The sequence below is a fragment of the Ictidomys tridecemlineatus genome, chromosome 3, assembly GCF_052094955.1.
Source record: "Ictidomys tridecemlineatus isolate mIctTri1 chromosome 3, mIctTri1.hap1, whole genome shotgun sequence".
NCBI classification, from domain to species: Eukaryota; Metazoa; Chordata; class Mammalia; order Rodentia; family Sciuridae; genus Ictidomys; species Ictidomys tridecemlineatus.
The window spans coordinates 74,054,552-74,069,540 of record NC_135479.1 but is presented as its reverse complement, the minus strand read 5'-3'; the positions used below and the strand labels follow the sequence as shown (position 1 = coordinate 74,069,540).

Below are 14,989 nucleotides of genomic sequence, written 5' to 3'. Positions count from 1 at the left end.
GAGGGATAGGAGGTGGATGAGGTAGGAGCTCCGTGGGGTAGGAGCTGGGTGGGATAGTGCAGGGGAGGGGATGCCCTGTGTTGTCCCTAAGAGGCAGTGACTGAAGGGGGTGACCATGCTGAGGCTTGTGGGGGAAGGGTCCTGGCTGGAGATCTTAAGGGACCTGAGCTGGGTGGGGTAGTGTCTGGGGAGGAGGCGCATTGTGCCTGTTGCCACTAGGCATTACTTGGTAACATTCCTGGGCAAAGCCCCACCCTCAACACACAGGCAAGTACATGAAGCACACAAGCTTGGGCAGGCATATTGCAAACTGTTTCTGTGCTCTGAGTTTCCAGGTATCCAGAAGTGGCTAGTAGACATGGAGAAGCATGTTCCTCAAGTACCTGAGATCCTTCCTGCTGAACCTGGGAGCAGAGCCTAGGTAGGGAGACCTCCAGTGTCCTCTGCAATGTGTGGCATATGGCCCTTGCTGGAGAGGTGTTGGGGGACCAGACTGGATGGGGTAGGTGCTAGGTGTGGTGGTAGTGTGTGAGGAAGGGGCAGGCTGTTTCTGTAAAGTGGTGCCTGGAGAGGAAGCTCATGCTGAGGCCTTTGGGGGCACCGCCCTGGCTGAAGAGGCTTCAGGGGAACGGAGCTGGGTGAGGTAGTTGGTGGGGAGGGGGCACACTGTGTTTGTACCTGTGAGGAGATGCCTGGAGGGGGCGCTCTTGCTGAGGCCTGTGAGAACAAGGCCCTCACTGGAGAGGTGTTAGGGTACCAGGAACTGGATGGGGTAGTACATGGGGAGGGTACTTGCTGTGCCTGTCGCTGCAATGCAATGCCTACAGTGGGTGCTTGTGCTGAGGCCTGTAGCGGTGCAGTACTGGCTGGAGAGTTATTGGGAGACCAGAGCTGAATGGGGTGGAGCTTGGTGGGGTAGGAACTTTTGTGGGGAGAGGTGCACTGTGCCTGTTCTTGCTAGGGGGTAGCTGGAGGGGACAGTCTTCCTGAGGCTTGTAGGGGCACAACCCTGGCTGGAGAGGTCTTAGGGGACCAGAGCTGGGTGAGGTAGTACCTTGGGAGGGCTGAACTGTTTCTATAACTGTGAGGTAGGCCCTGGGAACATCCCTGCACATAGCCCCGCCCTCGACACACATGTGCATGCAGTTTGCACACATTCACTGATTCATGTAGGGACTTATCCCAAACTGCATCTGCACAGTGGATTTCTGGGCAGCCTAAAAGTGTACTGCAGATTGTGGAAAATCTGGGGCCTTCAAATCACAGAGATCCTTTCTACTGATGGCTGCCTGGGCTGCTCCAGTCTTGCCCCTAGACTATGTGCTAAGCACTAGTGCTAAGGCCTGTTGAGGTGGGGAAGTGGGGCATAGGAGTTAGTGTGCTGTTCCTGGGTGCTCTTGGCAGGAGCTGAGTGGGTGTGGCAGAGGTTGCAGGGCAGTGGGGCAGAGGCACTTGGGTGCTGTTCCTGGGTGCTCCTGAAGGCAGCTGAGTTTGTGTGGTGGAGGTTTTAGGGCCGGTACCTGGCTTCAGTATTGGGACCTTGTTGGGGGAGTAAGTGTGAAGAGAAACTTTGGTTGGGGGCTGGCCTGAATGGGAGAATGTTAAAGGGAGAAAGCGGAACACCTGGTTTAAATGGGAGTACACATGTACTGTGTGACCACTGCCAGGCAGGCTGCCCTGGGTCAGAGGTGACTCCGTGGGTTTCCCTGCAGGCCAAGGGCAGGGCTCACACTTCCCCACCACAGAGCAGCCTCTCCAGCGCTCACTCCGGCTTCCTGGCCACCTCCACCTGTCCCACAGGTGCTGAGACCAGGTGGCCTGCAGCCTCTGGGCTCCACCCCACAGCCTTCTCTTCTAGCCAGGTCATCTGCCCAAGATGCCTGCCCAGCTACCCCCACAGGAAGTGCACCCGCTCTGAGACATGGTAGGTCTGCTGCCCCCAGTCCTGGCTGGCTGTGCAGCTGTGACACAAGGCTCAAGCCTGAGGACCCACCTAGGCAGCATGGGCAACAGGCTCGGTGGCACCTACCTTCTACGGCAGCCACAGTCTGCTCCCTGTGGCGCTGCTCCCGGGCCGGCAGCACAGGGCTCTGCATGTACAGCTCCCCACCACCACGAGTAGAGCCAAGCCGGTTCACCAGCTGCAGTATGGACAGAAACCACTCAGGACCCCTATCCTCAAGGGACCTAGCTTTCTCTCATCCACTCTGGTGGTCTTTAGTTTGAGGTCCCCACTGAGACTGTGTCCCCCAAAGGGGACAGGGCTCCCAGCCAGGGCCTCGCCCAGACATCTTATGCTGTACAGATGGCTGCTGGCCGTGTGTGGCTCTGAGCCCCTGAAGTGCAGAGCTGGCTGGGTCTCCCTGCCTCCTGGAACTTGCATGTGGGGCCCACATGCAGGAGGCTGGCCTCTAGACAAGAGCCAGAGACTGGAGCCTGGGGCTCTCGGGGGCCCTGCAGCGGGCACATACCTGCTCAATGTCACTGTGTGCCAGGACAGGCCCTGAAGACCAGAGGCTCAGACTGGCCTTGCCTTCAGGAGCCCCAGCTTTGGGCCTCTGGACAGTGAACACGGACAGGGCAGCTCTTCCCTCTGTAGGGTGCCACCTATGTGACACCAGGAAAAGGTGGAAACTAACACTACTTTTTACATAAATGGATGAAAGTTGAGGTCAGCACTGGGTTCCCTAGAAAGGCAAAAACCAAAGGGTTCTTTGAGAGGGTGGGAACAATGGCAGGTGGCAGGGCTCAGCCTCGTGTGGAAGAGGAGCAAGGCAAGACACAGTGTGGTGGGTTGGAGATGATGGGTGACAGTGGCCTGGTGTCCCCGGGACTGTGCCAAGGGCCTAGGCCCTTTCCTTGTCAAGCCCCAGTGGACAGCTCGCCATGAAGCTCCTTGCCCACCCATCTTACCTCCCATTCATAGTGTCCCAGGTCATCCTTGCCAGCTGCTCTGACCACAAGCACCAGCAGGCCGTGGAGGGGCTCACTCAGCATCTGGTACTTGTTGCCCGCGGTCAGCAGGGCCCCATCTTTGTACCACCTAGAACCTGTCCGAAGAGTCCATGAGGCAGGGTGTGACTTTCCCTGTGCTGCAGACCCGCTGCCCTGGCCCAGATGCTACAGTCCTTGGTGAACCCACCCTCTGGATGCCCACATCCAGCTTGGTCATGCTATCTTGTGGCAGAGGCCCCATGCCCAGTGGATCTCAGCCCCACAATGCCCACTCTTCAGTGATCAGACAGTCACTGTGCCCAGCCCCTTCCCTGGTGCCCCACCATGTGCTGGCCCACCTGATCTGAGGGTGTGGGGTGCCTTCGATGGTGCAGGTGAGCTGGGCATCCTCTCCCTCCACAAAGGGTGAGGCCTGGACCTTGTTCACATACCGTGGCGGGACTGCAGGGTGGAGAGAGACAAAGAGCCACTCTGATGGAGCTGGGGGTGTCCGAGCCCCCACATTCTTCCTGAGCCCTAAGTGAGCCCATGACCACATAGGGCTTCCACCCTCACATGCCTGCCTGCCTGCCCTTCCCTCCCACCCATACCCAGTCCCTCATCACAGCGAGCAGAGGGATGGAGGGCCCTTCCACCCATCCACCAGAGCCACATGGTAGGCTTGGTCAGGGTGTCTCCCTGCCCCACGCGCCTCCAGGCTCACCTTGAACCAGGATCTTTCCCAGGGTGTTGGCACTGCCAGCGGCGCTGGTCGCAAAGCACATGTACTGGCCAGAGTCGACCCCAGTCAGGTTGTCCAGGATGAGGGTGCAGGAACCATCTGGGTCTTTGATGAGGATGTGGTGAGGGTCCACTTCCACTGGCTTCCCATCTAGAAAGGAGTGAGGGCTGTTGTCAGGCAGGGACCTTGTAAGCCTGCCCCAGTGGATGAGAGGCTGGGGCTGGCCTGCACCTCTCTGGGTCTGTCTCTGTTTCTCTCTCTTTCTCTCTGGTGTGGCCCAGACCTCTGTCTCTGTGTCTCTATGTCCACCTTGGACATTAGCTAGAGGCAGGGCCAGGTGGAGAGGCCTGAACCTGACAGAAGACATCCACATGGACAGCTAAGTCCATGGTCGCCCCATCGCCCCAGTGTGACTCCCTGCGGACCTCCCATGTGCTGATCACGCCCAGCTCCGTGGCTATGGGCCCATCCTCACTCAATCCCACCAAGCCTACAGCTACATAATCCACTGCCAAACACCCCTTCCCTCCCACCCACACCTGGTCCCTCATCACAGCATGCAGAGGGATGGAGGGCCCTTCTACCCATCCAACCTGCAGGGGGCTTCGAGAAGGAACTCAGATTTCCATGGCTCTGCTAGACACAGGCACCAGGCCACCCAGTTGTGAACTGGGACCTCTGGGTGCCATGGCGATAATGTCTACATCTGAACTCTGGCCTGAAACTGCATGTGACTCTGAGTTCACACATGGTGGACTCTTAGCACCAGCCTTCTGCTCAGGGGGAGCCAGGCATCCTGCTGGTCTTCCTGAGGCCACTAGTGCAATGTGCCCTTGTTGACCCAGGGGCTGCTGCAAGTGGCATGGCCATTTGGTTTGACAGTTCACCAGCTAAGCTGGGACAGCTCCACGCAAAGACCTGGCAGTAGAGTGTGGATGCCACATGCCAACTTCCCAGCCTTTGCATGGCTGGCAGAGGAAGTGCCAGGCCTTGCTATAACACAGAGGCAGCCAAGGTAATGAGAAGATGAATCGCAACTTGATGTCCTTGTATGGCCAGCAGAAATGGCCAAAGGGAGCTGGCCGCTAGTGTGATCACCACCAGCTCTATCCACTTGCTGCCCCCGTGGCCCCAGGTGGCAGGCACATACATAGGTCGTGCAAGCCCAGCAGCTCCGGATGGGTGGCTCCGAATGGGGTGCCCTGGGAGCACTCCCCTCCTGAGAGGTGGGGCCCAGCAGAAGTGAATTCAGTCACTGAGGGCACTGACTGGAAGGGATAGGTGCTGGTCTCCAGAGGTCAGCAAGCTGCTATAAAACCAGCCTGTTCCTGAGCCCCTCTCTTTCTGTCACTGCAACTGCTCCTTCCCCCTGACAAGACTCCCAAGAAGTCATGAGGCCACCAAGGGAAACCCCACCAGATGGCACCATGCCCTTTGGACTTTCAATCTGAAAACAATCTCTTCATTTTATAAGTAACCCAGACTCAGGTGTCTTGTTGGCACATCAGTAAATGGACCAAGACATGTCGCACGTCCCTGAGACGGACCGTTTGGCGGCTAGAGCCCTTGATGAGTGAAGCATCCCCTGGGTCTGGGACTTATCCCCTGCCAGACATGGCTGTCAGATACCACTTTTGAAAATCAGCTCTCAGCATGCAGTGGGGCTTTGGAGGAAACCAGATGCCCAACCCAGTGAGGCCTTGTGATCTTCCACTCAGGGTTAGGCCAATTGGACTCCCTGAGGAACAAGAGATAAGGGCTGCCCAGCCGCATTCATCAAAAGGAAGAGAGCTTCCTGAATGAGTGGATGTCCCCCAAGGGCAGGGTGGGCTCTGCTCTCCACTCCACTCCCTGATGCAAGGCAGCTGACTCCATGAGAATCTGGATCCAAGGGTCTCCACTCATGGGCTTGGGTTCGCATGGTCTAGCTAAACTGAAGCCCACTGACACGGCAGCTCACTAGCCTCATCACCCAGGAAAGGGAAGCTGAACTCATTCATTGTTTTGGGGGCTGGCCAGAGCTCTGGGCACTCCTGGGCCCTCTCTGCCTGGCCGCCCTTCCTCGCTAGCTTCCTGGGGTCCCTCCCATCTCTCTGGCTTGCTGCCCCTTCACTTATGTTCCTCACCTCTCTGACTCTGTGAATCCCAGATCCCAAGCCTTGAAGCCTGAACCTCATCTCTTCATGCTCATTCCACATTCAAACTGACCACAGTCTCTCTCTCTCTCTCTCTCTCTGGCACCAGGGATTGAACCCAAGGGCCTTAATCACATCCCCAGCCCTTTCTACATTTTATTTAGAGACAGGGTCTTACTAAGTTGCTTAGGGCCTTGCTAGGTTTCTGAGGCTGCTTTGAACTTGCATCTTCCTGTCTCAGTCTCCTGAGCTGCTGGGATTGTTTTGAGGGCTGTGCACTAGACCTGACCCATAGTTTCAGACACACTGTATGCCAAGGACCTGCCTGCCATCTCTCACCTCCAGCCATCTCTCCTAAGCTCTAGATTTATTCTCAAGCTATCTCCTCCATAACCACCTGGAGCCCAATGGGCACCTGGATTCTTCAGAACCTCACAAATATGGGTTTCTTTCCTCCCTGCCCAGCTCAGAATGTAGCAGCCTGCCTCCCTGTGGGTCTGCCCCACCTCTGTGAATAGGACCAGTGGCCTCTGCTGTCCACAACCTCTGTGCTGCTCCCTGGATGCCATCTCTCTTCCACACACCCCATGCAACCCATCAGCAAATCTGGCTGGCTCCGCCTTCAAAATGCATCCAGGATGCAACTATGGCCACCACCAACATGATGCCATGTCCCTAAGCAGGCCCTTGGCACTACAGCCAAGGTGACAGATGACAGATCTGAACCATGCCCCCTGCTGCTCACAAGACCATGGGGTTTCCATGTAGTCAATGCTCCATGCTGCCCAAAGGAATCATGTTGATCCCTGGCACCAGCAAGGTGCCTCGGGACCCGAGAACAGTCTGCCAGGGAAGAGCCTCGGATTTTCTGGAACCTTGGGCCACAACAGATGGGCTAGCCTAGGGGTTTGTGGCTCAGAGCCAGACTGGACACTCTATTTTACAATAGCACTCATGGAGGAGGCTCTGGCCCATGCTAGCCTCTACACCAACTAGGAGATTCCTGGTGGGTGACCCGGGCCACGCTGGCATCTATGCCGATGAGGAGATTCTTAGTAGGTGACCTGGACCACACCAGCATCTATGCCAACAATGAGATTCCTGGGGGGATTCTCAGGCCATTCTGTGTCTATGCCATTGAGGAGATTTCTAGTAGGTGACCCAGGCCATGCCAGTGTCTATGCCAACGACGAGATTCCTAGTAGGTGACCCAGGCCATGCTGTGTCTATAACAATGAACAGATTCCTGGAGGATGCTCCAGGCCACGAAGGCTTCTATGCCAATAATGAGATTCCTGGTGGGTGACCCGGGCAATGCTGGCATCTCTACCAATAATGAGATTCCTGATGGATGCTCTAGGCCAAGCTAGCATCTACGCCAACAAGATTCCTAGTAGGTGACCCAGCCCATGCTGGCATCTATGCCAATGACAAAATTCCTGTGGGTGATCTGGGCCATGCTGGTGTCTACACCTTTGACGAGATTCCCAGTGGATGACTAGGGCCACGCTGGTGTCTATGGCAATAACGAGATTCCTGGGCCACACTGGCATCTACACCAATGAGGAGATTTCTGATGGATGACCCAGGCCACACTGGCGTCTACACTAACAATGAACTTCCTAGTGAAGCTCCATGCTGTATTCTATGCTAACATGAGATTCATAGTGGGCTTCAGGCCATTAATCTTGACTTCAGGAGGACTAGAGCCTGAGGTTAGCCACATGAGCGGTCAGCCATGCAGGTCTGACAGAGTTCCAGTGACAAATGCTGACGTCAAGTCTCATTAAGCCTCCTGGTTGGCATAGGTCTGTTTGTGTTCTCAGGTGTCACTGGGAGGAGAAAGTGCTCTTCCTCACTGCACTAGGAGCGGGAGGCTAGCAGCTCATAAGTGGTGACACTGGACCCTCCCAAAGTGTTCTTCTTTTTTCTCAGGGGCTGCAGTCTTGTCTTTATGCTGAAGTAAACCCTAACCCTGAGCATAATAGCTCTGAACTCCAAGACCTTCTGGTGAATCACTGAACCTGAAGGCAACCTTGGGGACCAGTGAACTGGATGTCAGAAGTGAGAATGGTCTCGGGACCCCAAGCCTATGGTGGTGCAAGAAGTGAGGATGGTCTCGGGACCCCAAGCCTGTGGCAATGTCAAGTGAGAGGGGCCTAGGAGACACCTGACCTCCCTTGACCTTGGCAGCTCCCATCCCTGAGCCACGTAAGGCCTGTGCTCCGTGACCCTGAAGGTACAGTGTGATCAGCACCCTTCCTGGCCCATTAAGCTCACAGGCCTCTTCTGCACCCAGGTGCCTGCCTGTGGCCCCCTCTGTGGTCCTGGTGCTCTCTCGGCTGCCCTCAGGCATGTCTGTCTCGGCCCTGTGCTGACTCCTCACCCTGCTCATTCCCCAGGGTGGCCATGGCACCACCTGACTTACCTGTTCACTGTCCATCCCCAGGAAGTTTGCCCTTGAACAGGCCTGGACTGTCTCTTGTTCCCCATGCCCAGCCCACTGACCAGACCCCATGCTGTCCTCAGCCCCCGTGCAGCCCACCCCTGGTGGGGGGTTCCTGTGAAGGGTCAGTCTGTAGGCCCTGGCAGGTACCTTTGTACCAGCTGACAGTAGGCTTGGGTGTGCCGGTCACGCGGCATGCCAGCTTTACAGTTTCCCCCAGCTCAGCCGTGCACTCAGCCAGTTCCTCTTCAAATTCCGGAGGACCTGAGGACACATGTGGGGGTCTGAGGACTCTGAGGGTGGGATGTCAGGCCTATGTCCCCTGGGTGCACCCTGGCAAATTGCCCCCAACAACAGCAGTGGCCCCACATCCAAGGGCCTGGTTATGACTAAGCTGGGTGTGGCTGCACAAGGCAAGGACAGACCAGGGAGCAAGACCATCACACCCAAACATGACCTGGTCAGATACCCCAAGTCTGGAGCTATGCTATGTCCCCACTACATCCCTTTGTGTCCCCCATTTGGGTCAGGGTCAGCTCAACACCTGCTCTGGGGCTTCCTGGGAGGCCAAAGCCACCGGTCCCTCAGCTAGATCTGACAAGGGGAGAACCAAGGCAGAGGTGCAGAAAGCAACCCATGCCAACGTGCCTGGCCTGGGTGCAGCCCGCTGAGCATCTAAGTGATGTTCAGGTCTCCACCCCAGCACAGCACCAGGGACACTCACGCCACACAGGCAGGGCCAGGTGCTGCTGGATGCTGCTGATCTCCTTCACCAAGGAGTGCTTGATGATGACTGTGCGCGCCTGCAGCAGGTACTTGCGCATAGAGTCCTCCCGCTAATGCCACAGCTCGAAGGCACGGTCGTCCCCTTCCACCTGGTCGTTCAGGTCGATGCTGCTTAGCTGTTGAGGGGTGCAACATTAGTGGGAGGACAGAGCTAAGCATCCCCAGACAGACAGGGTTCAGTAGAGCCATGCCCAGGTCACCCCAGAACAATGGCGAGTTCTGCTCCAGTGGCCACCCTGGAGCCCAGGAACAGGGAAACCTCCACTGGCCTGCATGACACCCCAGCCCCTGGCACCACAGACCTTCATCATATTCCGGAACACATAGCTGAAGGTATTGATGCACGAGTCTCGTCGGGGCTTGCAGATCACCAGGTGGTTCCGAAACAGGAAGACATGGCGATTGTGGCCCTTCCAAGGCATGCAGGCCCCTGGTGCGCCCTCCCACACAATGAAGTGGCCCTGGGGTGTGAGTAGATGTGGTTGGACTGTGGTTGCCTGGCCCCATCCCTGGGTGCAGACCCCAGGGTCATCTATGAGCCCAGCACCCACAAAAGCCACACCCCACCACATGGCAGCAGACGCAAGTCCCCCCACCTGGCGGATGGGCTCCCCCAGGGCCTCCAGGGTGCCAGGGTAGTTCTCCATGAGGGACCCGAGCAGCTTGTTCTCAGCACGCTGGGGCAGCGCTGACACGACTGCGTAGGCCTGCTCCAGAAGGGCGCAGTTCTGCCGGTTCCGGGCCTTGTTGCGGATCAGCTCCTGAGGCGGACCAAGGGTCAGGACCCAGACCGCTTCAGCCCCAAGGCCTGGCCTGGACATTCAGGGCTGGGGCAGGGCAGGGCTTCCCACCTTGAGCAGAGCCTGGTACTTCTGCACCCGCTCCACTGGCTGCTCCAGGTAGTGCTGCAGTGGGGGTGGGGGTGGCTGTGAGGGGTCCCCAGCGGACAGCATCTTCTCAGCGCATTTCTGTAGGCACCACAGGGCGGGTTTCGGGCAAGAAAGCACAGCCCCAGTTAGGGCATCCTGACAGTAGAGGACATCCCAGGGGCACTCTCATACCTGGCCCTGAACCTGGACAATGGCTGTGTTACCATCTAGCCAGAGGCAGATGGTAACACAGAACTTGGGCAGTGAGGTGGCCAGCCCAGGAGCAGAGAGCTACAAGGCTCAAGGGGCCCTGGGGACTGTGGGGGAAGAGATCAGGGAATATGAACTAAGGCCATGAGCACAGGACAAGGGCTAAGCCTCAGGGGACTTTCAGGTCAGTGAGTTTTCTGGTGGGAGTCAAGGCCAGCACTAGGCCTGGGAGCAGCCAGGGAGGGGCCTGGTGGCCAACGCCATGGAGCCAGGCACGGGCACCTTGTAGAACTCCTGGACAGGCGTGCTGACAACCACGGACTCTGCCTGCACACGGCCCACCAGGAACTCTAGGTACTTCTCAAAGGCTTCCTGGTTCTTGATGAAGCACATGGCCACATCGTCATCTGGGTCACAGCACTGTAGGTCCTGCAGGAAGCTGCCACAGAGAGGGACAGGGTCAGGGACAGGTTCAGGCACAGCTCACAGCCCAGTCCTGGGACCTCTCCTTGAGAGGCTATGGTTCTTGCCCAGGAGTGGGTTCTGGGCCTGTGAGATTGAGTATACTAAGCTGAGTGTGCAGACACGTGGGCACGTACAGAAGTGCATGAGTATGTACACTTGCTCACGAGTGTGCAGATGTGTAGTATGTGAGCATGTATATGTGGGTACATGCATGTACATGTGCACGTGTGTGCATGCATGTGACTGTGCATATGTGGCATGTGTGTATAATATGTGTGCATGTGTTTGCCTGAATGTGTCTGTGGATGTGCACATGGCACACAAATGCACTCAAATGCTTGTGTGAGTGTGCAAGAGTGCATGTGCATGGAGATCAGCATGCATGTGAGTGCACATATCTATGTGTATCCAGCATGTATGCACATTTTTGTACAGGATTCACATATGTATCTGTGCACACATGTACACTATGTGCACACGCATATCAAGCACATGTGCATGCACATTTGAGGCTGGGTGTGGGAGCATATGTGGTGTGCACATGGGACTTCCTGTGTGCCCGTGTACATTCATGTGCATGCACATGGGCCTGTGTGAGTGCTCATGGGTGGCAGGTAGTCTGCAGCCTTCAACCCATATGGCGAGCGTCTGTCACTGGGGCATCACACAAGTGGGATGTGCCCATAGGTAAATCGAGTTCCTACCATAGCTGCTGAGTGTCTCCCTCCACGAGGCCTGACCCACAGCTGTGCGTGCACCTCACATGCATGTGTGTGGCCTTGCCTACCTGCTGTGGAAGCGACTGATGTCCTGCACATTGCAAAAAATGACTGCCTTCTGGCTGGCCATGGCTGCTGGTGCTCGGGGAGCATGGTCCAGTTGCTGTATGTAGTGGCTTTGGAGGAACTGAAGCTCACCCACGAAGGTCTTCTCTGAGCTCAGCAGCTCCTGGATGACAGAGCTGGTGGAAGAGTGGCATCAGGAGGTGCCCAGCAGCTGCCCTGCTCCCACTGTCCCTAGTCTTCACATGGGGACTAGGGACACATGGAGAGCTTGCTCCCTTTCACTACAGTTAAACGGGGTTCCTGTGATCAGGAGCCTGTCACCCAGCTTCAGAAAGTGGGTAGGTGGTGGAGCAAGGGCACCACCTCTTCCCCAGGAATCCCTCCCGCATGAGGCTCTGGGAGGGCACAGCTGCAGAAACCAGGGGCAGGACCGTGAGCTAAGGAGGCTCACACAGCTTCAGCAAGCACAGGTCCCCCATGAAGAAGCAGGGCAGAACGCCAGCTGGCCCTTGAGGCCCAGCAGCCAGCTGTGGCTCCACCCTCAACCCTCCCCAACACATACCTCAGCCTGGTCTTGTACTCATCCTCGGACAAGGCCTCGGGGAATTCGGGAGCCTCACTGGGGCCCCACTCAGGAGACAGCTGTTGAGAAACAGGAGTTTGTCCCAGGGCACCAGTTTGTTCCACCTCCTCTGTGGCCACCGGGCTCCTGTCCCTTACTTCTAGGGTTCTCTGGCGAAGGGCCAGGATCCCAGGGCCTTGGCACCCTCCCCCAGCTCCGGACTACCATACCTTGAGCCTCTTGTTCAGGTAGGCTGGTGACACCCAGCCTTGCCTGGAGGGGCTGGACTTGGTGGGCTTGGTGCGCACAAGCCAGCACAGCGGGTGGGCTGAGTCCAAGACCTCCACATACTGGCCTTTCCGCAGTGTGATGGCATCCTGCTTGGCCCCCAGGGGTAGGTAGTCAGCCGTGGCCATGTAGATATCAAAGATCTAATAAAGAAAAATGGGCCTAAGTCCTGGGGCCAGGGGGGTGAGGCCTGCCAAGGCCCCCCATGGCCCCCCACCTCTGAGGAGGGAGAGGTTCTCCTAACCCCCTAAAACCCCCAAGAGCACAGAGGGGAGGGTGCTGAGTCCAGGGGCCGAGGAGGTACCCAGTCCAGGGCCATAGGGCAGGAGCCCCCAGGGTCACTCTGCACAGATGGCAGTGAGAGGGCTGGCTCCTGCCCACCTGGATGGGCGCCTAGACTGTAGTTGCTCACAGTGCCTTGCTGCCCACTGCCCCCTGCAACCCAAGGGGCTCTGGAGGCAAAGGTGCACTCTCCACAGATGGCAGTGAGAGTGACATCAGAGGTAGTGCTCTGCAGGAACCCACGTGCAGAGACCCTGCCCTCTGCTCCAACCTCTGGTGTCCCTTGGTGTCTCTGGGGGTGATGCCCCTCCCTTGGTAGCACCAGGCCCTTGCAGCCCCCCATTGTCTCTTCAGCAGGTCAGGCCCCAAGCCCTGTTCCCAAGGGTCCGAGCCCACCCACCTCTCCTTGGGAGTCCCCATCCTCTGACTCCGAGGATGACTCCTGGACGCTGGAGGAGGGCCGCGACCGGCCATGCCGGGGGGAGGCGGACGGAGTCTTGGACTCCTCATTACTGTCACCTCCAGGCACCTGCAGCTTGGCTGGGCAAACACAAGGATTGTGATGTCCCAGGAAGGCTGTCCCCCTACTGCCTACCACCCAGCCAGTCTCCAGGGCTCCCAGGCACAGAGTCCTAGCTAGGCCCTATGCGAGAACACAGGGTCCCAGCCTCCCCTGGGGACCCTGGATGCCCATCCTGGCCCCCTCACCCTGTGTGATCTTGGCCGACACCATCTCAGTGATCTGGGAGGTGAGTTTCTGCAGAAATTCCTCTGCGCCCACCTCAGCGAGGGACAGGTGGCCATGGGCCTCCTCAGCCACCAGGGCCTCCCCTGGGGGAACAAACACAACACTGTGGGGTCATGCTTCCCCCAAAAGTTCACTGCAATTCTCCTAGGGGCTGATGGTAAGCAGGAGACCAGGCCCTGGCAGGGAGACCATGAGGTGATGCCAGCAGGAAGAGACCAGTGAGGTCAGCAGGATGCAGAGCCTGTGACCAGGGATGAGTATGAAGGGAGCGGGTCTGGACAGAAGAGGCAGCAAGTGGCCAGAGAATGGCAAGCACAGCTAAGGGGCAGCAGGTGGCAGGCAGGGCTGCAGGCAGATGATGAGGGAGCTGAGGACAGGGCTGGACAGGGTCCAACCTGGCATCAGGCTTGAGGCGGGGTTGGGGCTGTGGGGGCCGGGGTGACTTTGTGGCTCTTCTTAACATAGCCACTGGGCATGGGCCCCATGACCACAGAGGTCAGAAACAGCTCTGACTCCAACCAGTGCTGGGAGCTGGCCATGAGAGGCCGCCCTTTGGACCTCCCCTGCACCCAACCCGGGCATACCTTTCCTCTGCCCATCAAGGCCGATGAGACCAGCAGACTCTGACATCTGTGCTGAGATGGCTTGGGTGGTCCAGAGGGGAGGAGAGGTGCCCTGCAAGCCTAGCTTGGACCCCCCACTCTGTTCCCCATAGAGGGGGGCCTAGGGGCCAGGACACCACAATCAGGGGCTCCACACCAGACGGGGCCCATAAAAACTTCATTTTATAGTGTGGAGAAGCTGCACGGGGAAGGGGGTGGCCACCCACAGGGCTACACCACCCTAGCCCACTGGTAAGTTGCACGGACACACGCACTCAAGGACGCACGCACGCAAGGACGCATGCACGCAAGGACGCACAGACGCACGCACGCACGCACGCACGGATGCACGCAGGCACGCACTGCGAACTACTTCTGTGCAGTGGGTTTCCTGAGGCCTAGAAGTTTCAGGCAGATGGTGGAGAAGCACGTGTCTTCACGGAGCTGAGGACTTACCTTCCGAAGGCTGCCTGGCCTGCTCTGCTCCTGGCCAAGAAGCTTTGTCGCCCTCTGGGATGAAGTCCCTTCCGGCTTTCAACTCTGCAGTTCCTGGTGAGGATGTGAGGCTTCCCACAAAGGCAGCCTTGTGCTCAACACTGTGCTCCTGTTGGACATTGTGGATCCCAGTGGAGAGCCTCAGGTAGGGAGGGCACCAGTGTTTCCAGCAGTTTGAGGGGTGCGGCACTGGCTGGAGCAGCGTCATGGGACCAGAGCTGGGTAAGTAATGCATGGGGAAGAGGCAAAGTGTGTCTCTCTCCCTGTAAGGAGGTTCATGGATGCGCCGACCCTGCTGAGTCCTGTTTGGGATAGGAAGCTTGCTGGATAGTTCTTAGGGAACCAGGAGCAGGGTGGGGTAGGAGGTGGGTGAGGTAGGAGGTGGGTGAGGTAGGAGGTGGGTGAGGTAGGAGCTCCTGGGGTAGGAGCTGGGTGGGATAGTTCAGGGGAGGGGATGCCCTGTGCTGTCCCTAAGAGGCAGTGACTGAAGGGGGTGACCATGCTGAGGCTTGTGGGGGAAGGGTCCTGGCTGGAGATCTTAAGGGACCTGAGCTGGGTGGGGTAGTGTCTGGGGAGGAGGCGCACTGTGCCTGTTGCCACTAGGCATTACTTGGTAACATTCCTGGGCAAAGCCCCATCC

General features: G+C 57.8%; 1 protein-coding gene across 1 annotated transcript; it reads right to left on the bottom strand.

Moving 5' to 3' along the window:
• Positions 1-577: 577 nt before the first annotated feature.
• On the bottom strand, positions 578-13,882 carry LOC144375679 (obscurin-like). Its single transcript, XM_078041124.1, is given in 18 exon segments — positions 578-717; positions 1,521-1,586; positions 2,030-2,141; positions 2,914-3,043; positions 3,294-3,396; positions 3,659-3,826; positions 8,408-8,521; positions 8,982-9,159; positions 9,346-9,504; positions 9,640-9,804; positions 9,895-10,011; positions 10,405-10,561; positions 11,375-11,548; positions 11,935-12,014; positions 12,165-12,365; positions 12,905-13,044; positions 13,213-13,335; positions 13,837-13,882. Coding segments are annotated over 18 exon segments (2,373 nt in total).
• Positions 13,883-14,989: the final 1,107 nt, after the last annotated feature.